Source organism: Triturus cristatus, chromosome 10 (assembly GCF_964204655.1).
Source record: "Triturus cristatus chromosome 10, aTriCri1.1, whole genome shotgun sequence".
Classification (NCBI taxonomy): Eukaryota; Metazoa; Chordata; class Amphibia; order Caudata; family Salamandridae; genus Triturus; species Triturus cristatus.
This window is the reverse complement of record NC_140593.1, coordinates 552,931,798-552,959,273: the sequence shown is the minus strand read 5'-3', so window position 1 is coordinate 552,959,273 and position 27,476 is coordinate 552,931,798. Positions and strand designations below refer to the sequence as shown.

Genomic DNA, 27,476 nt, shown 5'->3' with positions numbered 1-27,476 from the left:
GACCCCCTAGACTTGGTCAGGGTGTCCCAGAAGGGCCCCCAAGGACAAAAATAAAAAAAAAATTTTGGGGGAAAAAACGCCGAATGCGCTTACCGTACGCGTACGGCAAAAATTCAATAAAAAACAAACTCCACATTTCCCCCCCCCCCCCGTGTGCAAATGGTGCCCGAAGTGATGAACATTTAACAGATAACCTTTCACAACGAAGCGCATAATATGTCCTCCGTGTGCGGACGGTGTGCGAAGCGCATCGTGCGTACATGGCCCATCCAGCGTAACGTGGGCACGCGGTGCGCGTAGCGCACCGCGTGCCCACTGTGCGTGCACGGCACTAACTGCGTAAAGTGGGATCGCGGTGCGCGAAGCGCATAGTGCGCGCACGGAACGAACTGCGTGAAGTGGGCGCGCACGGCATGAACGGCGTAAAGTAACTTAGCATTTAAAAAACCGTACAAATTCACTGAAAAAACCATAGGTTTTCACACATGTTATAGTTAGGAATTAGCATTTAAAAAACCTTGCAAATTCACTGAAAAAACCATAGGTTTCACACAAGTTATAGTTAGCTGTACATTTCACTCGTAAAAAACCAATGAAATTCCACGTTATAGTTAGTGCAGGCAACTATAACTCACGCGACCGCAATCCTCTGCTGATGCTAATACTGTATTTAGACACTTATTTGCCCATGTCTTCTTCCATTAAATTTTAGCTATACATATATTACAAATATTTTTTTTTCATAAAGACACATATGTCATCAGCAGAGGATTGCGGTCGCGTGAGTTATAGTTGCCTGCACTAACTATAACGTGGAATTTCATTGGTTTTTTACGAGTGAAATGTACAGCTAACTATAACTTGTGTGAAACCTATGGTTTTTTCAGTGAATATATATATATATATATATATATATATATATATATATATATATATATATATATATATATATATATATTACCTACTGGCGGTCGCCAGTAGGTAGTTATAGTTAGGACCCTGTTTCCATAGGAAAACCGCAACATTCTATTTGGAATAACTTTGGCGCCGGTCGACGAATCCTCGCGAAATTTTCAAAACTAATGGGGCGCTACGCTCTGCTCCTACCCTGAAAGTCTCGGGGGGATTCATCAAGCGGGGGCTGAGATAAAAGGGGGGTCCCAAAACGCGTTTTTCCCATGCATTTTTCCATAGGACCTTTAGACACAGCTACAGCCCGAACGGCTGAACAGAGTTCCTTGAAATTTGGCACAGAGGTAGTCTACAGGTCAAGGAAGTGCCTTTTGTAGGTTTGGTGTAAATCTGTTCAGTAGATTGTGAGAAAATAGCCTTTAAATCAATATATATATCTGAGCCAGCTTACGGTGCGCTTACGGTGCGCTTACCGTAGGCGCACGCTGTCGTGCGCGAGCGCGATTCTGATTGGCTGTTAGATCTTAGTAAACATTCGAATCGGTCGAAACCAGGAAGCGGCGTCTGCCATTTTCTCTCTCGCAGTCTGAGAGGGGGTTAAAAAACAAAGGCCAAAAACATGTAAAGGGGCTGTTTAGACAGCTCCTAAGCACCTAGCCATGTTGAGGGAGTCCTCAAAGATCCCCCAAGGCCAAAAACGGAATTTTAATTTTTTCGATAATTTTGCCGATTACGCTTACCGTACGCGTACGGTAAAAATTAATAAAAAAAAAAAAAATTCCATACTCTTCCCACCCCATGTGCAAATGGTTCCCGAAGGGCACCATTTGGGCAAGTCATATTACACATGTGAAAAATTAAAATATTACCTTTCACAACGAAGCGCATCATATGTCCTCCATGTGCGCACGGTGCGCGAAGCGCATCGTGCGTACATGGCCCATCTAGCGTAACGTGGTAACCGCGTGCCCACCGTGCGTGCACGGCACTAACTGCGTAAAGTGGGCGCGCGGTGCGCGAAGCGCACCGTGTGCTCACTGTGCGCGCACGAACGGAACGAACTGCGTTAAGTGGGCGCGCACGCCACGAATGGCGTACAGTAACTTAGCATTTAAAAAACCATACAAATTCACTGAAAAAAAACATAGGTTTCACACACGTTATAGTTAGGAATTAGCATTTAAAAAACCTTGCAAATTCAGTAAAAAAACCATAGGTTTCACACATGTTATAGTTAGGTGGAAATTTTACTGATAAAAAACCAATGAAATTCCCCAGTTATAGTTAGTGCAGGCAACTATAACTCACGCGACCGCAATCTTCTGCTGATGCTAATACTGTATTTAGACACTTATTTGCCCATGTCTTCTTCCATTAAATTTTAGCTATACATATATTACAAATATTTTTTTTTCATAAAGACACATATGTCATCAGCAGAGGATTGCGTTACCTTTCACAACGAAGCGCATCATATGTCCTCCATGTGCGCACGGTGCGCGAAGCGCATCGTGCGTACATGGCCCATCTAGCGTAACGTGGGCACGCGGTGCGCGTAGCGCACCGCGTGCCCACCGTGCGTGCACGGCACTAACTGCGTAAAGTGGGCGCGCGGTGTGCGAAGCGCACCGTGTGCTCACTGTGCGCGCACGGTGCGCGAAGCGCACCCTGCGCGCACGGAACGAACTGCGTTAAGTGGGCGCGCACGCCACGAATGGCGTACAGTAACTTAGCATTTAAAAAACTATACAAATTCACTGAAAAAACCATAGGTTTCACACACGTTATAGTTAGGAATTAGCATTTAAAAAACCTTGCAAATTCAGTAAAAAAAACATAGGTTTCACACATGTTATAGTTAGGTGGAAATTTTACTGATAAAAAACCAATGAAATTCCCCAGTTATAGTTAGTGCAGGCAACTATAACTCACGCGACCGCAATCTTCTGCTGATGCTAATACTGTATTTAGACACTTATTTGCCCATGTCTTCTTCCATTAAATTTTAGCTATACATATATTACAAATATTTTTTTTTCATAAAGACACATATGTCATCAGCAGAGGATTGCGGTCGCGTGAGTTATAGTTGCCTGCACTAACTATAACTGGGGAATTTCATTGGTTTTTTATCAGTAAAATTTCCACCTAACTATAACATGTGTGAAACCTATGGTTTTTTTACTGAATTTGCAAGGTTTTTTAAATGCTAATTCCTAACTATAACGTGTGTGAAACCTATGTTTTTTTCAGTGAATATATATATATATATATATATATATATATATATATATATATATAAAATCATCTACTGGCGGTCGCCAGTAGATAGTTATAGTTAGGACCGTGTTTCCATAGGAAATCTGAAAATTCTATTTTGAATAACTTTGGCGCCGGTTGACGAATCTTCGCGAAATTTTCAAAACTAATGGGGCGCTCCGCTCAGCCCCTACCCTGAAATTCTCGGGGGGATTCGTCAAGCGGGGGCCGAGAAAAAAGGGGGGTCCCAAAACGCGTTTTCCCCATGCATTTTCCCATAGGACCTTTAGTCGAAGGTACAGCCCGAACGGCTGAACAGAATTACTTGAAATTTGGCAGAGAGGTAGTCCTCAGGTCAGGGATGTGCCTTTTGCATATATGGAGTCAATCTGTTCAGTAGTTCCTGGGAAAATTGCAGTTAAAAGCACATACATATCTATAGCCGTGCACCGTGCGAGCACCCTAACGTGCGCGAGCGTAATTCTGATTGGTGGTACATGTTAGTCAACGTTCGAATCGGTCGAAATCAGGAAGTGTCGGCCGCCATTTTGTTTGTTTTCAGTGCGAGAGTGAAAAAGGAAGGTGGCGAACGTGAAAAGGGGGCAAGGTAGAGAGTTCCTGACCCCCTAGCCTTTGTCAGGGGGTCCCTGAAGGACCCCGAAGGCAGAATTATTCTTTTTTTTTTAAAATTTTTAAATCGCGGGGTGCGCGCACCGTGCGCGCACGGTGAAACCCCCCCCCCCCCAAAAAATTTTTTAATATGTCGTTTATTGTAAAATAAATGTATAAAAAAATAAAAATACATACATAACTTAGCATTTAAAAAACCTTGCAAATTCACTTAAAAAACCATAGGTTTCACACATGTTATAGTTAGGTGGATATTTCACTTGTAAAAAACCAATGAAATTCCCCCGTTATAGTTAGTTCAGATAACTATAACTCGCGCGACCGCCACTCTATCACAAGGATGATGTCATGAGTGATGCCACTGACCATGTCATGAGTGATGTAATATGTGACGTCATGAGCAGGATTGGGGGCGCGCGAGTTATAGTTATCTGAACTAACTATAACGGGGGAATTTCATTGGTTTTTTACGAGTGAAATATCCACCTAACTATAACATGTGTGAAACCTATGGTTTTTTCAGTGAATATATATGTATGTATATATATATAATATTTATACATTTTTATTTTTATTGGAAATATTTTTTTTTTCATCTGTTGCCATATTGAAGTGTGTGTATGTATGTATAATATTCATCACCTCCGGGGGTGGGGCGCAGAAGCAGAGGAGGGTATTGAAGCACAGGAGCAGCATGCAGCAGAGTAGCGGTGGAAAGGCAACTGACGGGTCACACGTGGGGGCGGGAGGGCTCCTCTTCTCCTTGCTGCTTGGCGCCTGATCATGGGGGTGGAGAGTGGCTCGCGGCCGCTCCCACGGCCAATCATGAGATGGACTTCTCACGGTACCTGCGACTATGGCACACTGACATGCGGGTGGGGGGAGGGAACATTTGTGTTTGGGTAGTGTTGGGGGGCAATGCGTTGATAGTTGGAAGTGGTCTGCACTGTACTATGCACTGGAGTATATTACTAGGAGAAGACCAATGATATGCTGGTCATTGCAGATGGCTATTGTACTTGAATTATGCAATAAAAATTGTTTTTGAAAAAAAAAAAAGTATGTATAATATTCATCGTATATTGTAACAACTCTGTTGCCTTTGATTCGACGATCCTATCACATGACATTAAAGAAACAGTCCACATTACATGAGGTAAAATATAGCGCTTTCCTGTGTTCAGTTTAGCACATCACAATTTGGTTCACTGAGGTTTCTTTTTTAACATTTTTAGGACCTGTCTTACATTGAGGCTGTACTAGCCACGAAAAAAGGGAAGGATGAGAAAGTTGTCATTGCTCTTCTCAAAGATGCTGTCGAACTTCATTTTGCATCCCTTCGTGGAATTCCTCTGAGTGTGGAGTACTTTGAAAAGCTTAACCCCAGCTTCCTCGTTGACGTTGTGAAAGAATACCTGGTCTTCTGCCCCAAACAGGTGGGAAATATTTTAAAATTCTTATTTTTCCCTCAGGTTAAATTAAGAGGTATCTGCCACTGTATCATTTTTGTTTGAGAATTGAGCAATATTCTTTATCAGTTCACACGTGTAGTTCAAAAGCTGATTTTATATATATATTTTTGGCAGCCCAAGTCTCCTGGCCAACCTGTGTCTCCACTGCTGAAACAGGCGATTGCTATCTTAAATCCAGTGGTGACTGTAGCTCCTGCTATGATGGAACCTCTATTTTTCATGGCAGAAGCCAAATATATGTCAGGTAGGTACATTTAAAGATCTTTTTTAGTGTCTCCCTGTAAGCACATTATAACATAAATTAGTAAGACATGATAGTTATTGTGATTTTGCCTAGCGTCCTCCTAAGGCCAAAGAGTTGGATGTCTAAGTAGTTTTGCATTGTGGGATCCTCGCCATGATTTAAGATCCTAATACTTTTCTCAGGTCAATAGCAGCAAAGCCTCACTCGGCATCCGGTGCTCAGTAGAAACCATTTCAGTGGTCTCTGCGTAACCTTAAGTGGATATTTGGAAACACTCCTCATTTCACCCATACAAAAAATAGTCTTCAGTTCCCTTAAAAAAACTCTGCCCTATTGAATATTTTCCTTTTTACCTCTGTTTCTAGAAGGGTGGAACTTTTTGATGGATGCTTTGCTGTTCTGTACTATTTGCTTTGGAACCAACCCCCCTGTCCCTTTATACTTCTTTCTACCCTTCTGTTTTCCTGGAAGATTATTAAGACTGATCTCTTCATGAAGTTCTCTTTTGTCTCTAATCTCCTCTGCTTTTTGTTGTGCCAGGTTTAAACTTGAATTGGTTTGCACTGTGAGCAGTATAAGTTCCAACAATATTTAAAATTAATTAATTAAAAAGGCTGAACAATCTTTCCTTGAGGACAGCTGGTAAATAACCATTAAAAATATTAGGAAGGGCTTACTGGGCTGAGGCTGTGGATTGAAATAGGTTTGGGATACCTGAACTGCTATTGTGTTTGCTTGTTCATTTATATTTTCATGAAGTAATATATTTTAAACAAGCATTTCATCAAGCTTTATCCGGTTTTTCAATTAAAACCATAAAAGTCATACAAACATCAATAAAAACTTCACAGTACAAAATCGTGATCCAGTACATCCAATGTTGTCTATTAACAGAATAAGAAGCATTAATCCTGATGGCAAGGTTAGTCAGCGCTTGACCTAAGCGTAATGGCGGCCCTTAAAAAACTAAGTGTGTACAAAACGGTGTTGTGTGAGAGAAGTTGTAAAACGATAAAAGCAGGTATCAACCTTTTAAAACAAGCCTTTTTTAAAAATGGGAATAATAAAATACTTTCTGGGAACCTCCTAAAAACTGCAAAACATTTAAAAAGTTCATCATGTCCTGAGTATACTGGCTGTCGCAGCCACAGGGCATGAGGCACTGCCCTCTATGAACACCACATGGTTGGGCCATGAGATAGTGAAAAAGATCAAGCTGAAATCTAGTCAGTAGGAAGTGATCGTGGATGCTTCTGAGCCCTAAGAGTTATGGTTCAATAGTTAGTATGGTTTTTAGTGCGATATGCCTACGCACGCTGGGCTTGCACAGCTGTTTCCTCTCTGTCACAACAGCGCCATCTAAGAAAACACTCTTTAGCCCAGGTAAAGTCCCTCTTGCATATGCCTTTGGGGTTATTGAATAGATCTGCCCTTCCTAGCCTACAGAGGCCTACTCCTACATACTGGAGCCATCGGATGAGAGTGACATGGTCAAGGGAAAGACAGTCCTTTAAAATGTCCTTGCTAAGAGCATTTTCTTGCTTGGCCAAAATCTTTAACCACAATGCTAGTGGGCGGAAAGCCAATTTGTCTGAGAGAAAAGCCATCCCCAGCTCTTTGTGCGCAGCATAGGACGGGATGCTTTGCGGTACTGAGAGAACCCGTCTTCAGAAAATATTTGCTTCAATTCGCAAAGCCTCCAATCCAGTGTGACCCCATATCTCGCTCTCATAACTGGCCTTTGCAATACCTTTCGCTCTGTAAATCTTAAAAAGGGCCCCTATCGGTTTCCCCCCACTCTGGAAGCAAAGTTAAAAACTGCTGCGGTCGCTCTGATCAGGTCCCCTTTCTTGCGAATTATCAAATGGCCCCAACTCAGTGCATCGTCAAACACTACTCCCAGGTAAGAAAATAATTTTGTCTTTTGGATTGACTAGTTTCCTATCTTAAAGGTAGACTGCTTGGCTATACGAGGTCCCACCTGCATAACAAATAATTTGATATGATTAACCATCAGGTCCAGGTTCTCCATAAAATAAATAGAGTTTAACAGGAGTTGTAAACTCCTGGCTGTCCTCGCCATGAGGACCGCATCATGTGCATATAGGAGGACCGGCAGGCTGCGCTTACCCACCTGGGGGCAATTGGCTTTTGCATCCAAAAGGACCTTCTCCAGGGAGTTAATGTACAGATTAAAGAAGGGGGCCAGTATGCATCTCTTGATATCAAAATTGTGGGTCACCTCGTGATCTTTTGGATAACAGACAGCCGCTTTTGAATCTCTGAAGATCACTTAGAAACAAAGCGATATCCCTGTTAATGCCAATAGAGGACATCAACTGCCAAAGCTTCGATCTATTTACACAATCGAACGCTGAGAACAGATCTATAAAGGCTAGGTGGATAGAGCCGGTGCGAGCCACAGTGTGCTTATTCAAAACCATGTACAGGTTTAAACATTGTTCCACTGTGGAACGACCTGGGCGTAAACCATATTGTACCTCGGCTAAAATGTTGTTTTCATCTGCCCATGATACAAGTCTGTCCAGTACCATATGACTCGCCTCCTTCACCACAGAATCCAAAAGGGAGATGGGCCTGTGGCAAAGTGTGCTATCCCGATCACCCTTTTAAAGACATGGACAATGGTCGATAAGGCCCAGGAGTCCGGGCGGCTGGCCAGGACCGATGAATTGATGACAGCTGTAAGTACAGGCACCCAGTTTTCCACAAGCGTGATGTAGGGGTCTGGGGGGATGGGGGGATCCCATCGGACCCGGGGCTTTATTTTTAGACCGTTCCATGATGCCGGCCGTTACCTCTTGTGCTGTGATAACAACCTCCGATTTGCCTTCCACCCTTTCCTGCCCTTCTGTTAAAGTATCAGACTGGAAGATACCCTCAAAATGGGATACCGAATCATCCTCTGGGATATGGGTATCCAGTAGGTTGCCGCTGTCTTCTGCTAGAAAGGGACTATTGATGATGCCCCGGAACTTTGAACTATTGCTTAATGTGCTAGCCTCCTCTGGATCTGACCAGGCTTCCTACTTCAGGACAGATTTGCGTTTTGCTGCGGCAGCCTCGTAGGCTCTCCGGAGGCTTTTAACAGCTACCTTGTCTCGAGGTGTCACTCCCAAGACCTGTTTCAGTTTCCTAGATGCATGGGAGCACTCAGTCAATTCATCTCAGTCCTAGCTGCGTAAAACGCCCCCACCCGGTCCCCGTAATAACTTACCTATAGCACTGGACATGCTTCCAAATGCATCCATGATGTCCGACGGAGTGGCCTTGCTATCTAGACAGGTGGCAAATTCTCAGTTGGACTGAGTTAAGAGACTCTTGGAGCTGCTCTGGGACGATTTGCCCCCACTTTAGTCTCTTTCCCCCTTCCACTGCTTTTAAAGGAACTCCTGAAGCCTCCTTAATGTGTTTATTTACTCAAGGCCATCCTTTTGAAACGCAAACAGGATTGTGGTCGCTGTGTACACATGCCTTAACTGAGAATTCCGTAATCAAGAAATTAAAAGGTGTAGGAACAAAGATGAAGTCGATGATTGTCTCACACCCTCTCCAGATAAAAGTGGGAGCAATATCAGTTATTCCCAGAGGCAGTTTGTTCATGGCGATGTTAGATCAAATTCATGCAAGATAGCATTAAGTGCGGTGCCCTGAGGGGTGTGTTTGATATGCAAACCAGCATTTCGCACGCAGCCCATGGCTTTCACCCCTCCCATGCAGGGGGTAGCTGGTACGAAGAAGGTTTTATAGCCTTCCAGATGGAAACTGTTCTCTACAGCCCATGTTTTCTGGCGGCAGATCACGTCAATGCGTTTAACAAGGAGTAACCATTCAGGATCCTCTATCTTACTCTCAAACCCTGCGATGTTCCAGGAGATACACTTACACTCTTCAAACTCATTAAGTCCCTGGTCCAAGGGTCGTACCTTCCCCTGAGGTGGAGGTGCGTCAGGGTGCTGTGAGCCAACACACTGTCAATTACAACCTTCCAGTGAGCTCAGGGGAGTGAACCCGTTTGCTAAGCTTACTCCTGTTGTCACCTCAAAATGACTCCTGTAGCCCACATCTTGAAGCCGCCCCTGTGGATACCCGGGGTGGTGACTTCTGGACCTATAAAAGTAGCCCAGCGGGAGTGCTACAATTGCCGAGTTCCAACACCTGTAGTTAGTTTGTGCGAATGTGCTTAAAATGTGGTTTGCCGTAAAAGTTATTAAAATTAATGATAACACAGCCCCCCCGCCCAGGCTCTCTTGGCACTGCCCACCAAAGTTGTTCTGCACACCATAATGATTTGGCTTACCATCCTCTGCCCTGGGGCAATGTTCGAATTCAGCCAGTGCACCACCTTATTCTTCAGTTGAACAAAATCTTCCATGGTCCCTGGATCAAGACTGGGCACGTTGGCTAAGATCACGACAAGCGGTGTAGACTCTGGTAGAAGGAACACAGGTTAGGGGGAGGGTTGTTGAATTCCTCTTGGAACGTGCCTCCCTGCCATTCATCAGAAAAGCTGTTGACTCCTCCCACTTTGGGACCCTGGGCTTGATGAGACTGAAGAAACTCTGGATTTCAGAGACCCTCCCCCCTACAATTGACTTGTTGGGCGTAAAGTTCATTACTGTTCACGGGTAGTGGGATCATATCAGGGCAGGCTTTAGCAATAACGTGACTTGACCGCTGCCTGACAGTCTATGCTCTAATGCCAAGCCCCGTTTCATTACCACCGGAATTATTGTCCGTGGGCCTTGGAGAAGGGGGCTTATAAGAGGTGGAGTGCTGTCCCTTCGCAGTGAAGCAGTCAGTATGGATACGTTGTTTCCAACGTGGATAATCGAAGTAGGATAGTGTCTAATTTGGTATCCAGCGCTGACGACTGGGCTATTTTGAAGTTGTCGAACAAGATAGTATCTGTGTTGGGACCTGCTTGGGGCACTGCTGTGTTTAACTGTGGGCCATTACTCTTTCTACGTTTAGCAAGGCCCCCCCATTGAAGGGAATTTCCTCTGTGCACCCCCTACTCTCTTCCCCACTCCAGTGTTCACACCAGTACGTACCCTAGGTACTGTTAACTGGGCACTATCCTGCGAGGAGGCGATTGGCGTGGAAAGACGGATGACCCCAGCACGATCTTGTGTCATGTCCATCAGCCCAACACGTAGTGCCTATGCCAGTACTGGAGATCCTTCTTATGAGGGTGGGGAAAAACCCTTATGGGGGGTGGGAAATGGGTGAACGGGACAATCGCCTGGTGGCCAATTCGATCTTCTTACCCAGGACCCCAATGGCTCGCTGCGGTAAAGCGTCCATGGTGCTCACCATAGTCAATGGATCTTTAGATGTGGGTTCTGCCGCCCCCCTGGTTTTTCCCATTGTGGAGATGCTTAAATCCAGGAGTACCCTACCGGACCCAACAGGCACCAACAGCAGACAGATTATCTTAATGAATTGAATAGGAGTATTACGGTCCACAAGCAAAGCGGACAATGGAAGTCAGAGTCCTGTCGGCAAACCGCGTTGGAAATTGTCAGAAAGGTGTCTCCCAACTGTGGGAGATGAGCAGCACCTTTACGATGTCCAGCGCGGGTCAGCTGAGGGCATACTCCTGCTCCCCCTCCTTGTAGCTGTAGGAGAGTAGGGTCTGCTTTCTATGTTCACCCCCACTTTTTGCTTTACTGGTTTTCGACTTAGATGTGGCTGTGGGCCTGCTAATCATACCCACAGCCCTGCTGTTCTCGCTCTAAATTAATACTATGTACTTTAGGTGCATAACCCAATTGGATAGGATCACCTTATTGGCCCCTGTACAGTGTACCTTAGGTACCCAGGGCATAGGTGTACCCTAGGCCTACCAGGGGCTGCAGCATGTATTATGCCACCCCTGGCCTGGCCTTCCATTATGACACAACTGGCTGATCACTCAGCTGGGGCAAGGTCGTGTAATCACCCCTTGCTTAGGTGTAGTATTCCTATACCTACCTTATATATAGACACATGTGTACCTATCAGCCACTCCTATTGCAGGCCTTAACAATCCTGGAGGCAGAGTGCTTGGTAACATGTGAGATGGTGCTCTAGCATGAGCTGAGCCTGTCTGCAGCTTTCGGAACCATGTCCTTATAGCTGTTCTATGATATAGCCTACCATATACTCTTAAAGGGCCTTATAATCTTAAACAGTTATGGTAACTATGGTTTGGCTCTATTAAAACATGTCGTGTAAGGTGTCTAACACTTTGGAATAATACCCCCATCCCATTTCTGGTGATGAGGATATTATCCCTTCCTTCTAGAGGGAGAAGACATGTTGCAACCTACTTACCCGGTTAAAGTTAACCAGAGCCCCAGCATCACAAAATGGATGCTGCTGCCACGACACAAGTCTGACCTCCTGCTGCTGGAAGTGATCCCGGCACGGGAGGCTTGGACAATAGGTTTCCTGCCTTGGGAGGTGCGAGCACCACCCCAGACAGGCCTTAGTGTATTGGGGCAGGGAGGGATGAAAGAAACGAGACACTGCCTGGGGCACACAAGGTGTCCCATGCATAGTCCAGTTCAAACCGGTGCTGGGGCACTCCAGCCCCAGTCCTGGCGCGAAACTGGACAAAGGGAAGGGGGAGTAACCACCCCCCTCCCAGGTCCCACCCATAAGGCGTGACCTAGCAGGCAACCCAGCCCCCCAGATTAGTATAAGTGTGGTAGCTGGGCCTCAGGAGATTAGATTATCCTGAACCTGCATATTGAACAGAAACTCTGGACCTTCGACATTCGACGAAAGAAGAAGACTGAAGAATCTCCCTTGTGGCCAAGGAGTGGCCACCCTGTGCAAACAGGCACCATCAAGAGACTTACCCTTTGCTTTGCTGAAGTTCTACGAGGGACCGACTGCAGAGCCTGACCAAAGCCTTGACTTCCAGACTTCTCCGACCCTGATCCACATCCACAGCCGAGCTGAGATCCGTGGAGGCGACGAGAGATGTGGGACCGGCTACCTGGGAAAAGTGGTGAGTATCTTCCAGCGCAGCTTCTGAGGCACCCTCGAAGTTGTGCACCGGGGATTGAGAAGCCCCAACCCCAAGCACCATCTGCGCCGAAGATCAGCCCCCCACACTCCACGAGTCCTGCGTGGGTCCCTTCTGCATTTTCCTGCTTGCCGCGTCTGTCCGGTTGCTTGCCCGCTGGCTAGTAACCTTTGCGACGACACACCTTCAATTTTCCACTGCTGGTTTGGCTCCTCCAGACTGGCTCCCGCTCCTCTGCAAAAGAGAAGCACCCCAGACCTTTCTGGTCTGCACCAGAAGCAAGTCCTCCTTTCTGCGTGGGTTCCGCTTGCCAAGGCTTGGTGAGTCCTAGTTCGACTTCGATGCTGCCGACAGCAAGAGCCTTCGTGGGACAGCTCGCCTCCTGGTCCTGGTCGTCCTCGACGTCTCCTGGTACCCGTGGCTGCTGCGACAAGCTTCACCTCTTCACCTGCAATCTCCCGACATCGCCTGGTTCCTTCCTGGTTCTACGTGGTCACTGACTAGTGACCCAGACTCTGTCCCTTCTGCTTGCAGGTATCCTTCCTTCTTGATCCCGGTGTGGAAATATGGATTTTTATGATCAGTTATGTCCCCTATCTTGGACCCCAACGGTTTCATGTATAAATCACAAGTACATGTATGTTCCCTCCAGTTCCAGTTATGAAGACGCAAACACATGTGCGTCCACCGCCAACATGTCCTCTTTCAGATCCGCCATGAATGGGCTGGATATTCCATTCCTAAGTACGAAAGGCCACCGGCTTTATATGGTTCACTTATGCCATTTTACAGTCCAGGCAAGTAGGCCCTGATTCTGGCATCAAGCTTTTCCTGCCTTCTGCCTCTGAAAGCTCAAGTCGGAGCTCGCATCTGTATCCATGAACTTTGTCCTCATTCTCTGCGCAGCTAACGGTGCCTGACATCAGCCTGTTGCCTGCCAAAAACTGTATTTCACCTTCGAAATGATCTGCTCCGCTCCCTACCCAATGCATTCCTGTCTAGTAGTTTAAGTAAACATTCTTCCAGCTACCGAGCAAAGGGCCCGGCTTCTCTGTCTTTATGCAAGTAATTCATAGCCCTGTTCTATGGAAGATTTCTGCCCCCGCATCTAGTGTAGACACTTAGACGCTTGTACACGCACTCACAGTCAGTATAGTCAGTATAGAATAAGATTATACTCTAAGAGACCTCTCTTTTGGATAACATAGTTCTTTAAACATAGGATGTTAGATATGATTTGGGATTAGGTTGACTTGACCCTCCAGACTCCTGTCGCCACATGTAGAGCTAAATGTCAAGTCCCCTTCATCCCCTAGTTGCACGTCAATCACACGTCATGCTGCTGCGCGCGCATTTCTGCCAAGTATTTCTGCTGACATTGCGAAATTCTTTCATGGTACCACCCTATTATGACATCATACTTGATGACGTTCTCTAGTTACACCCAGTTACACCCACTTTTGCTACGCATGTATGTTTTATCTTTACTATCAATTGTTACGCCTCCTCCATTTGTTTCACTGTAATGCCTATTGTATAAAAATGATTACTTATCAATAAAGTACGGTCTTCACTTCCTGAACCTTCGTGGTGATGGAACATGGAGCTCATCGATTTAAATTGATTATGGAATAAAGCCCGTTCCGAACCTCTAATACCACGGATTCTGCCTCTTATTTTACTGAGCTATTGTTATAGATTTTCCGCATCAAATTAAGTTCCGGTAATTAAATTATTTACCACATAAATGGCGCCCGAATAGGGACACTTTCTCATCTCACGCGCCGGCGGTGCGTTGCAGGCCCGGTCTCCTGTCACAGCTGGACGGACAACAACGCGTACCCACAGGATTTCCTGTATCTCCCTCCTGCCGAGCGGGGGTAACTGAGGCTGCGATCAACACCCAGACGAGGCGGTGAGAAGTGCGAAGTATCCCGACCAGAGCCTAGCTGAGAGAGCAAGATCCGAGGTATACAGAGGCCCACCAGTTTCCGAAGTTTCCGAAGTTTCGAGTCGAGTCCAGTCCGGTTCAAGTTCAGTTCAGTTCCGAGGCCTTCCGTTCCGAGCTACCCGGTGAGTACCATTATCGGGGAGGCGTTCTGACGTGCACATAGGTTGTGCCGGTCAAGACGGGTTTGGGTACACAAATCCGGTCTGCACTGTTTCAGCAGTGTATCTGTACTGTTTAGCAGTATATCAAGTATGTCTAGTATATAATTCAGATTTACCTAGTTAGTATCGAGTATTATGCTTAGTGACTAGTTCCCTAAATGACCATTATTGTTTATTCATTAAATGTTAAAATGTTTTAAATATGTTCTGTATATTGTGGTGTGAATGACTGTTCATTATTGTGTTTTATGGTATTAAAACGTGTTCAAAATTAGGTATCAGATCAGATCAGTTCTCAATATGCCGCTCTTTTCGAAATTAAGACAGATCACAACTAGAAAAGGGGTACTCGAAGAAGCTGTTCCCATTCCTCCTAGGGACACTCCAGGGTACTTCATGTATCATAAACATGGCCTAGACGCCATATTATTTCTTGATCTATGGGTAGACTACACCAAGGAATTACCAGAAAGTCAGAGGTGGCCCGCAGCTGGGACCTGGGATGCAGATTGCATTGTGAAAGTAGAAGAAGAATTATGGAAAAGGAAAGCTAGACAATCACAGAAAGACGCCATTGAATTATGGCGTAAAGAATCGTATAGACGTACAGAAAAAGCACGTAGACAGGAAGAGAAGAGTAAGGAGAATTCAAATAAAGTTCGAGAAAGTGTATTAATTGAAGAAGGTACTCGAGTAAAGTCAGAACAAACAGACAGACAAAGAAATGCCCTTGTGAATGGTATGTATCCTCTTCTGGCCGAAGGACTACCTAAGGCTACTCCGGAAATACCAAAAGACTTGCCACCCCCATTGTTTCCGATAAAAGTACATCCCAAAGGGCATCCCAGATCCGCAGAAGATGTTTTTCTTTCCTCTTATTTAGACGACGCAGCTCCCGAGTATGCTAATGCTGCGCCACATAGACCGTCTGCCGAGGGGGTTCAACGCCAAGACCCTCCTTCGTCTGTACCTCTGCAACAGCAAACCCCGACACAAGTTCCGGCAAGCACATCTGTTTCTACATCCGCATCCACACCTATGGTTGCTATATCTCGTTCAACGAATCCTTTCACATCCAGCACCCCAGGTGGTGCTACCGGAGGTACATCAAGCATTTTTTCTACGCCACCCAGAACAAACAAACTTTCCTTTCAAGAATTAGCCCACCAACGTACGCCCAAACTAGTAACTCCCAACACGCTCAAGGAACTTCTAATAGACTGTAGATATGACCCTGTGCCCGGAAAAGGGGACGAAATGATGCTGGCATCATTACGTATCCGACGAGCTGCAATATATTTAGGGAAGCTACCAGGAATGACTGCACATTTAGAAAATATATATCATTTTGTTCAGTCAGGGCGAGACCCTGAGAGTATTAACAGAGCCATGGAGTACCAAAAGGTGGAAATACAGGGGGAACTGTTACGTTTCCTCATAAACTGTGTGATCAGAAATCAAGATCAACCGGGGGTAAATCCGGAAGATATGCAAATTCTTACCACATGGGGTAAGAATATATCAGAGGGGAGACACGATAAACGAGCATGTATAGTAGCTATGAGCCGAAAGATCCGCAAAGAAATAGAACGAATACACGAAGAAAGATTAGCAGTAGACGAGCCTGAACAAACCGAGGACGAGGAAGAATTAGAACTGCCGACAGGACAGTTAGAAACCATGGCCTATGTAGGTAGAGGAAGATCTTGCAATGATACTAGATGCTTTACTGATCCGATATGTCCGATACGTTCAGATAATAACAGAAAATTCCAAACTCCTATAATAAATATAAGGTCCCCCGAACATTCATTCCAAGCCGCTGACAAATTACTCCGAGAACGAAGGGGTTATCATATACTCGATTCTATGGACGAACAAGAATTAGCCAGGTCAGCCGTTCACTGGGTTGATAGTCCTGGAAAATATGGTGATGATACACTAGCACATACGTTTTTGAACCTCGCCCCAGATGAACAGCGTTTAGCTGGTATCTATATGATTCAACAACTCCTTATATTATATAAAAGCCAACACTCCGATCCTGGTCCCTTACCTGATATATTGACTGAATTACTCACGAATAAATGGAGAGGTTCCGGTACTAAGTTAATTAGAGAAATACTAGAATCCAGAAAGCAGTATATTCTTTTTGTATGTCCTGAACATGTCTCATTGCCCATCAAGGAAAGAACGACGTATTACATGGATAGACAGAATCCCTTACGCGAAGTGCACCCGATAAAGGGTGATGACAATGAGTTTAAACGTGTGTTTGTATACACACCCATATCTAAAATAGAACTATTAGAAATGAAGAAAGTGGTACCCAGTCATGATAAAGACCCAGCGGGTTTCCACCGTGAAATTAAAGATATGTTACTCATGGGAGAATATACCTACCCCGACATTATGACAATATTGAAGGTATTAATGCCTGCGGGCATTTACGAAAAACTCAAGGAGAAGGATTGGGAGGTGGGAGACCAGAAGATAGATTGGACGGCATTAGAAAACGAAGAAAAAGCTCGAGGTCCAGGTTCAGGGCTCGGGGACAAGATCAAAGCACTACCAAGTCTACTAGTACAGGTACTGCCACGTTTATTAACTACGAAAAAGGAAGACTGGGGTGCAATCTCAGCCTGTAAACAAAAATCAGATGAAGACACTAGTGATTTCTATTCCCGATTTGAGAAATGTTTTGGTATAAATAGTGGAATAAAAGCAAGTAGCGAGTCGTATCCACATCTGTTTGTGACAAAGTTAGTTGAAAATGCCTTGCCCCAAGTTAAGAATAGAGTATTGAAGTTCGAGAGTACCTGGCAAGGTAACACTCCGTCACAAATGTTACAAATGCTACAGTATCATCACAATAGAATCAGAGAAGAACAAGAACATGAACATAGACGCATGAAAGACACGAAAATGAAAATGCTAGTTTCCCAGACAGTTTCAGCTGACGGTCATAAGAAGGGTATAACACAGTCCAGTGTTTCAACAGGTCCTGTTAAAGGGACGTGCAACTATTGTAAACAGCCAGGTCATTATGTACACGATTGTCCAGTTTTAAAACATAATATTGCCATAGGTAACGCCAAGGAAAGACCACGACCGATTAGACAGGATCAGAATCAACAAGGAACTCCGCAGCATGCACAGTCCATGCCAGCTCCGCAACAGTCTATGCCAGCTCCACCACCGCAGCCTATTGCTGCCACACAAACAACGACCCGACAGATGTATCAGACCGCACAGTATGACTATCCTGATTATCAACGATACTCATGAAACAGCCTAGAGAGGGAAGTTGGCTTACCCCTTATTGAGGTCCCTGTAGATCAAGAAGGACCTTATGTACACAGTGAACTGTTAGGTCAAGATAGAAAATTCTTACTTGATACAGGGGCAAGCCGAACAACAATAAAACGTAGTGAAGTTCCAGGGGCACCCCTCTCAGGCTCACAGAATATTTCCCTTGGCTTTTCAGGAAAACCTATCATTAACGAAGTAACACAGCCTCTTCCACTTACGATTGGTCCCTTGACACGAACTACAGATTTATTGCTTACTAAAGCATGTCCAGAAAACTTGTTAGGTATAAAAACTTTGAAAGCTCTAGGAGCTATAATATGTTGTTCTCCGGAAGGAGTAAGATTGTTTTTACGTGATTTCAAAGGGCACTACGTGTCCCGAGACATGGATCACCGACTACAGACTTTACCGACACATTTATGGGCGCAAGGCCCTACAGATGTTGGTTGCATGAACATTACACCATATCGAGTCACACTAAAGGCAGGAGTGGTACTTCCACGAATGCGACAATACAAGTTACCCCCAGATGCTGTAGTGGCTTTACTACAAATCATTGACGAGCTTATTACCCAAGGAGTGGTTGTGGAAACTGACTCCAATGTATGTAATTCACCGATAATTCCGATTCTTAAACGAACCGATCCAACAGCCCCGCCAGTATATCGATTGGTTATTGATCTGCGCGAATTAAATAAATGCATAGTACCACAATACCCCGTAGTCCCAGACATTTCTTCATTACTGACAGCCATTGATTCCGAAGCAACATTCTTTACTGTAATTGATCTCAAGAATGCCTTTTTCAGCGTCCCAATAGATCCGGAAAGCCAATACTTGTTCGGATTTAGTTTAAATGGACGAAGCTTTAAATTCACACGCGCACCTCAAGGATTTACAGAAAGCCCCAGCATTTATAGCCAAGCACTGAAACGAGAACTCGACAGTATCCACATGCCAGTCAACACTGCCCTGCTTCAATATGTCGATGATCTGCTGATCACCGCTAGAAGCGAACCTGAATGTGAGAAAGCCTCACTGACGGTATTACAATTTTTGGCCGAAAAGGGGCACAAGGTGTCCCCTTCTAAGCTGCAATTCTGTGTCCAGCGAGTTGTTTACCTTGGTCACTCGCTGTCCAAGGAGGGAAGGCAGCTTACACCAGATCGCATCCAGCTAATTGCTAATATGCCGATACCCAAGACACAAAAGGAGGTGCGGGCTTTCATAGGCCTCACTTCATATTGTAGGCAGTGGATCCCTCAGTATGCATTTCTAGCAAAACCCCTCATTCAATTGACAACACAGGAGGCAGCCACATCGACTGTTCTCCCTTGGACTCAGGAACATACACAAGCTTTTGAAAGCCTAAAGAAAGCCTTATGCCAAGCACCTGTTTTAGCAACACCATGTTACAATAAACAGTTTACACTCTTCGTTACAGAACGCGAAGGTACTGCCTTGTCAGTACTCACACAGGAACAAGCAGGATCACACAAACCATGTGCTTATTTTTCTAGTACATTAGATCCCGTAGCTCAGGCTTTGCCTGCGTGCCTGAAATCAGTGGCAGCAACAGCTTTAGCAATCAGACAAAGCGATGCCATAGTATTAGGACATCCATTGACAGTACAAGTACCACATGCAGTAGAGGTTCTCTTGAACCGCACACAAACACAACATTTGACTATAGCACGACTCACTGGTTACGAATTAACATTGTTTCAGCCACATATAGAAATCAGACGTTGTAGTACATTGAATCCTGCCACACTGTTACCTGTAAATGGAACAGACCCACTAGCACATGATTGTATTGAAGTTATCACTATCATGACGAAACCCAGACAAGATTTGACAGACGTCCCATTGTCAGACCCAGACCTGACGTTGTATGTAGATGGTTCATGTATGAGAACAGGTACAGGAGAGCTAGTGGCCGCTTACGCAGTCACAACAGACACTGAAATCATTGAAACAAATTGCATAAATACCTTGTCCGCTCAAGCAGCAGAGCTCATCGCTCTGACACAAGCCTGTATTCAAGCCACAAATAAGAGTCAACATATACACTGATTCACGTTATGCATTCGCAGTTGTACATGACTTCGGCGTGCTGTGGCGAGAGAGAGGTTATTTAACTTCTCACGGTGCCCACATTCAGCACAGACCCCTTATTCATGCCTTATTAGATGCAATACATCTACCCACTGCAATATCAATTATGAAATGTAAAGCTCATACGAAAGTTACTGATATCATTTCTCAAGGCAATGATCTAGCTGACAGAACAGCTAAACAGACTGCTCAAACTCAAACATCCGACATGACAAAGACAATAGTCCCGACACCAACATATTGCATGATGATTAAGGATCCCGCTCTTGACGTAATCGACATACAGACACATGCTACACCAGACGAAATAAAGAAATGGACTGAATTAGGAGGGATCCAAACGGATCAAGGATGGATGACAAAGGAAAAATCTGTGTGGTTCCTTCCTGATTCAATGGTCCAAATCGTTATTAACACTGTACATAGTCCAGCGCATCTAGGAGAAAAAGCTATGCTAGACAGCATTCAACACATTTGGTTCAACAAACATTTACGAGCAGCAGCTAAACAAAAAGTCCGTACCTGTATGATCTGTTGTCAGTTTAACCCAGGAAAAAGCAGTCCCGTAGAGCAGGGTGGATTTCAGCCTCCTGATCACCCTTTTGAAGTCCTCCAGATGGATTATATCCAGATGGAACGATGTCGAGGATTCAAATATGTTCTCGTAGTTGTCTGTGCTCTTTCCCGTTGGACAGAGGCATACCCGGTTTCAGATTACACTGCCCCGACTACTGCCAAACAGTTAGTTCGAGAATTCTTCCCACGGTACGGTTTACCACGTGCTGTCTACTCAGATAACGGCCAGCCGTTCTCATCCGAATTAATGAAACACGTTTCACTTTTGTTAGGCTATCAGTGGAAATTTCACTGTGTCCGACACACCGAGGCAGCAGGTCTCGTGGAAAGACATAACCAGACCCTGAAAATTAGATTGTCCAAAATATGCAGAGAGAAAGGGGTCGACTGGGTAGTAGCCTTACCCGTTGCACTCTTTTACATGAGAATGGTAGCACACTCTCGAACAGGGCTATCCCCGTATGAGGTGATCTTCGGTAGACCACCAAATATGTGGGGGACGCCTATACCACGCAAAATAACTGATATTGACTGTAATATGCTGACAGATTACTTGGCTTCCTTGATGTCTGCACTACAATCTTGTCGTTCACAGGTAGCTGCAGCCTTTCCCGACAACACAGAGGTGAAACCCCATGACGTAATTCCAGGGGATTTGGTTTTAGTGAGGAACTTTGATCGGAAGTCTCAGCTGGATCCTAGGTGGAAGTCGCCTCAGCTCGTACTGCTAACGACGAGGACAGCCGTAAAGATCGAAGGACGAAAAGGCTGGATACATTCAAGTCATATCAAGAAATTTCATGGACTACCGTCCGATGTAAATGACACACCTTGCGTGTCTTCCCCGATTGACTCTAAACTTCCTTTGGTTGAACTGAATAGCCATGAACAATACAAACTAAAACTTAGGTCTAACAAGTCAGGCAATTTGATTGTTTAAGTCCTCTCCAAGGTGAAGCGGTCGAATTTGTCTCTGACATGTATCCCTTAGACCTGTATAGAGAGAGAAACAGAAGGATAAAATTGAAACGACATGCGTACTGTAAATCACTGCGTAGTCATTGCACAGTGACGTTATTAATTTTGTTTTTCCTAAGTCTTTTAATAATTACTGCAAGTATATTGTTGCACATATATTATCCTATTTCTAGACATGTTTACAATGTTACTGCTGAACATTCTTTTAGTGAATTACCTCCGCATGAATTGTCTTATAGATTTGCGCTGCGCAATAACACGTTTATTAGTATGTTACATCATTCCCATCAGGTTAGCAATGCTACAAATTGTTGGATATGTGGCCGACTCCCTCCCTATCAGAACTATAAAGGAATTCTACCTCTCTTTCCATACCCGTTCACACACAACGGCTCCTGTGGAGCATGGTTTAGTTTAATTAATTCCCTAGATTCGAATTCTGCAGTTTACCAGAATAACTGGGTATGGGGAAATCTGAACTTAGTTTTACTCAAAGTCTGCCACCCCAACAAGGAGGGACTTCCCAAAAGAACAGGAACTGATCTAGAAAATGAAGTATATGGATTAGGTAATTTTACGCTTAATCTCATGATCTTGAATGTCGAATCCGAAGCTACTCCAATTTTGCCCGCCATGTCAGTATTTCCAGTAAAAGGTGAATTATGTGTAAGAAAGAATGGTTCCATACATATGGGCCATAGTAGATGCACCACTGTAATAGAATTTAGTGATCAAGGCAAGTCTACATTTAGAGCTTCCCGCCATTCCTACTTCATATGTGGTCAGACGGCATACATACGTTTGCCACTAGATTGGGATGGTACCTGCTACATCGGATTCCTTTTGCCACCTGTTTTCCTAGCTCCTCCTGATTATCACAGAAATACTCATTTAGTACACAATAGAGAAAGGAGAGATCTCCCAATAGTCGATTATACTGAGACCGCATGGGAAAAATACACAGATTTCAATAAAGGTCTCTTTCCCTATATAGGTACAGTTACCAATAGTAAGCTGATACGTAGATTAACTAGAACCCTTGAAGCTGTAGTGAACGAAACTATTTCTGCCTTAGGCAATTTAACAGAAGAGCAGTCTGCTATGCGGATTGTTGTGCTTCAAAATCGTCTTGTCCTTGACGTCATCCTGGCCGATAGGGGCGGAGCTTGTAGGGTCATCGGATCAAGTTGTTGCATTTTCATACCAGAAAATTCGCCATCTGTATATAAAGCCATAACTCGCCTTCATAAGATTTAAGCCAGATACACCAGAATCCAGGCACCTGGACTTGGTCCGGTTGGTTTTGGAGTGTATTATCTACCTTTGGATGGAAGGTCCTATCCTTCCTAGGTATTGGCTTCCTCATATTATTCAGTTGCTGTCTATGTCTACAATGTGGACCAGCGATCTGTGGTCTGTGTGCCACATCGTGTATTCCACCACCAAGATTTCATTCATCACGGAAGAAGAAAGAAGAACAAATGATGCTATATGAACAGATCGATGGATTAATGAAGATTGATATCTCTTGACGGGCAAGTAGGGGACAAGGAGGGAATGTGGAAATATGGATTTTTATGATCAGTTATGTCCCCTATCTTGGACCCCAACGGTTTCATGTATAAATCACAAGTACATGTATGTTCCCTCCAGTTCCAGTTATGAAGACGCAAACACATGTGCGTCCACCGCCAACATGTCCTCTTTCAGATCCGCCATGAATGGGCTGGATATTCCATTCCTAAGTACGAAAGGCCACCGGCTTTATATGGTTCACTTATGCCATTTTACAGTCCAGGCAAGTAGGCCCTGATTCTGGCATCAAGCTTTTCCTGCCTTCTGCCTCTGAAAGCTCCAGTCTGAGCTCGCATCTGTATCCATGAACTTTGTCCTCATTCTCTGCGCAGCTAACGGTGCCTGACATCAGCCTGTTGCCTGCCAAAAACTGTATTTCACCTTCGAAATTATCTGCTCCGCTCCCTACCCAATGCATTCCTGTCTAGTAGTTTAAGTAAACATTCTTCCAGCTACCGAGCAAAGGGCCCGGCTTCTCTGTCTTTATGCAAGTAATTCATAGCCCTGTTCTATGGAAGATTTCTGCCCCCGCATCTAGTGTAGACACTTAGACGCTTGTACACGCACTCACAGTCAGTATAGAATAAGATTATACTCTAAGAGACCTCTCTTTTGGATAACATAGTTCTTTAAACATAGGATGTTAGATATGATTTGGGATTACGTTGACTTGACCCTCCAGACTCCTGTCGCCACATGTAGAGCTAAATGTCAAGTCCCCTTCATCCCCTAGTTGCACGTCAATCACACGTCATGCTGCTGCGCGCGCATTTCTGCCAAGTATTTCTGCTGACATTGCGAAATTCTTTCATGGTACCACCCTATTATGACATCATACTTGATGACGTTCTCTAGTTACACCCAGTTACACCCACTTTTGCTACGCATGTATGTTTTATCTTTACTATCAATTGTTACGCCTCCTCCATTTGTTTCACTGTAATGCCTATTGTATAAAAATGATTACTTATCAATAAAGTACGGTCTTCACTTCCTGAACCTTCGTGGTGATGGAACATGGAGCTCATCGATTTAAATTGATTATGGAATAAAGCCCGTTCCGAACCTCTAATACCACGGATTCTGCCTCTTATTTTACTGAGCTATTGTTATAGATTTTCCGCATCAAATTAAGTTCCGGTAATTAAATTATTTACCACACCGGCCTTGGGATCCACCGGACACTCTGCACTGACTGCCTGTCAGCATCTTAACTTCAGGCATCCATAGGAGTCCACGACGAAACCCGACGCAAGTTCACACCTATGCACCCGCAGCCCGTGGGCTAGGTAACTTGGGTACTCCGGTGCTCATCAGGTTATTGACTATCCTAGTGTCTAGTTTTCAAGTCTCGACTTCCTAGTTACTCCAGAAGTGTCCTAAATCTTAATAATTCTAAACTGTACTATTTCTATCGATTATACGCGTGAGTGTTTCCACTCTGCACCTGAATCCCGTGGGCCTCCCACTTCCTAACTGTTGGTAGTGTAGTGTAGTGTAGCCCCAGCGATGGCCTAGGCCTATCCTATTTCCGTGACAGTGGTCCTTATACCACTTATTTAGTATATGGTTTGCGTGGCTCCTAGGGCCTAACTGTATTACTTACCTGTGTGATTTAATGTATGCATAATTAAGACTGTGTTGTACTTTCCTCAAATCTCATAAAGAGTGCTGAGGGTTTGACTAGAATAAATACATTCTATTTTTATATATATCGGTTGTGGTGTCCTTTCATTTGGTATTGAAGGGGTTACATATGGTATAACAGCTGGCTTCACATGCCATTCAGAGTTTAGCCTAAGACTGCTCTTGTCCATGCTACCACTAGGATAGCTGGTCTATAAGGTTGACTTTACAACCAATCACCATAAGGGTTGTTTGGACTGATACAAGGTGTACACTAGAATTAGTGACATCATATATCAGGCCAACTTCTTACAGTAGCGAAGCAGACACTGGAAGTCCGAGTCCTGTCCGCAAACAGCGTTGGAAATTGTCAGAAAGGCGTCCCATTTATAAATGCAGAGGATGTGGCCTTATGGCTAGAGCAGTCGACCTCTATGCTGGGGGACAGGGTTAGAGTCTCTGCAGGGACGCTCAACATCCTGTGATTCTGGGAAAATCACTCGATCTCCCCGTGCCTAACAAAAAATGAATGTGTCCTTGTGTAATGCAACAGGTGCTAATTTAAAGCACTCTGATACCTTCGGGTCAAGTTAGTGCTATATATAACTTTGGGGGGAAAAACTGGGCAATGGTGAAGCTAATTATACCTGGTTTTGGAGAGGATGCCAAAGCATGTACACTAACATACTGTAAAAGTAGGGTCTGTTTCTTATGGTTACCCCCACTTTTTGCTTAATAATATACTGTTTTTGACTAGTCTGACTGGAAAACTGCTAATCAGGACCCCAGTCTATCTGCTTTCTCCCTAGACTTTTATGTTGGGTACTAGGGTACACTCCAGCTTGGATACTAGGGTACCCTTGTCAGTCCCTAGTATATGGTACCCATGTACCCAGGGCATCGGTACCCCTGTGGCCTCTCATGGGCTGAAGCATGTATTATGCCACCCATGAGAGGCCATGTGAAATGGAAGTACAGGCCTGCCATTGCAGCCTGTGTAAGTTGGTGTATTCACCACTTACTTAAGATATAGGCTTACGATATCTAAGGGTCACTAAACCTATAAGTCACCCCTATAGCAGGCCTTGACAATTCTGAAGGCAGGGTGCTTGGTTCCAAGTGAGAGGGTGCCACTGCATGAGCAGGACAATCCTGCAGGCTACGGAGTCCATTCTTCCGGGTTTTTAGTGCTGCAGCCATTTACGACCTATAAAGTGGCATTATGCCACCGTGTGATGACCTACTCTTAAACGGCTGAAAGTAACCCTATCGGTAACCGGTGTGGGAGATGTGATTCCACTGAATCATACCCCAGACCGGTAACCGGTGTGGGAGGTATGATTCCACCACTTAAACGAGCTTTGTGAGGTCCCTGGTTTTTCCGGTCCCAGCCTTTTAGTGCCTGGCAGCCCAAAAGGGTTGCTGCAGACCAGAGACACATTTCTGCCATCCTGCTGCTGAACCAAGCTTGAGCAGGGGCAAGCAGAACAATAGGCATCCTGTCACAGGGAGGTGTGACCACCTCCCAGACAGGATTTAGTGTATTAGGCCTGGGTGGGTGTGCTTGCCAGCGACCAAATGTCTGCATGATGGGCACATTTGGTTTCCCTGTGCATAGTCCAGTTCAAACCAGTCCTGGTAACCGTTGGCTCCTGCTCTGGCGCAAAACTGGACAAAGGACGTGGGAGTAACCTCCCACTGTCCAGACCCTCCCTTGGAAGGGTCCCCTGAATCTGTCCAACCCTCTCCAGTGGGTACAAAAGGGCTTACCTGGCTGTCGGACCCTAGATTCGATGTGGACAAGATTCTGAACCAGAAACCATTGAACTCGACCGTCTGGACACTCTGGACTTCGTTTGGGCCAGACTTCGTCTCCCACTCCGTCCAAAGCATTGTCTGTGCACCATACAGGCTCCATGCAGGACCTGTGGAGCATCAAGGACAACTTAAGGTATCTCCCTTGGACTATAGGAGTCACTCCCCTGCAACCACGGGCACCACATCACGATTGACCGATCTGCTGCTCCAGAGCTCCTTCGGACTCCGAAGGCTCCAGCAACACAGGAGGTGGGTTTCCAAGTCCCTCGAGGTCCGAGCTGCCTTCTTACTGACTTTGAGGTCAGAATTCCTTGTGGGGGCTGCAATACCCATACCCCTGTGCACCACTTACTTTTGCAAATACATATGCTTTTTGGCGTCCCCAAAACAAGTGCACTCGGCTCAGAGTAGCCCCAACCTCTGGCACCATTTCTCACAAAGAACTCCGGCCTCCTCGCACTGAGTGCTCTGCTGCTTTGTGAAACTGCTCGAGGTCCCCTTGCGACTCCTGTGTCTTCGGCCTGTTGTGGGTCCTCTTGAGGGTCAACACTGCTCTTCTTGGGCTTCCTTGGTTGCTCCAGGCTTGCCCTGACTCCCCTGTGTTTGGTGAGTCTGCTGGACCTTGCTTGTCAGAATCTTAACCTTTCTTGACCTTCGTGGGTTGCCGCTGCCAAGGCTTGTTGGTGCTCCCAACGGACACCGACCCTACAGCACTCAACATCCTAAGTGGAACAGCTCATATCCAGCTCTTGGTCGTCCTCGACATCTCCTGGTCCCGGCGACTGCATAGTCGAGAACCCCCTCA

The 27,476-nt window shown here is 45.1% G+C and overlaps 1 protein-coding gene across 2 annotated transcripts in view; it reads left to right on the top strand.

The window, feature by feature from the left end:
- LOC146789708 (tetratricopeptide repeat protein 21B-like) overlaps positions 1-27,476 on the top strand; it is a 576,531-nt gene that overhangs the window by 254,924 nt on the left and 294,131 nt on the right. For both annotated transcript variants that reach the window (XM_085632041.1, XM_085632042.1), the window contains exons 11-12: positions 5,037-5,237; positions 5,388-5,517. In XM_085632041.1, coding sequence (XP_085488167.1) covers positions 5,037-5,237; positions 5,388-5,517 — 331 coding nt within the window. The remainder of the gene's footprint in view (positions 1-5,036; positions 5,238-5,387; positions 5,518-27,476) is intronic.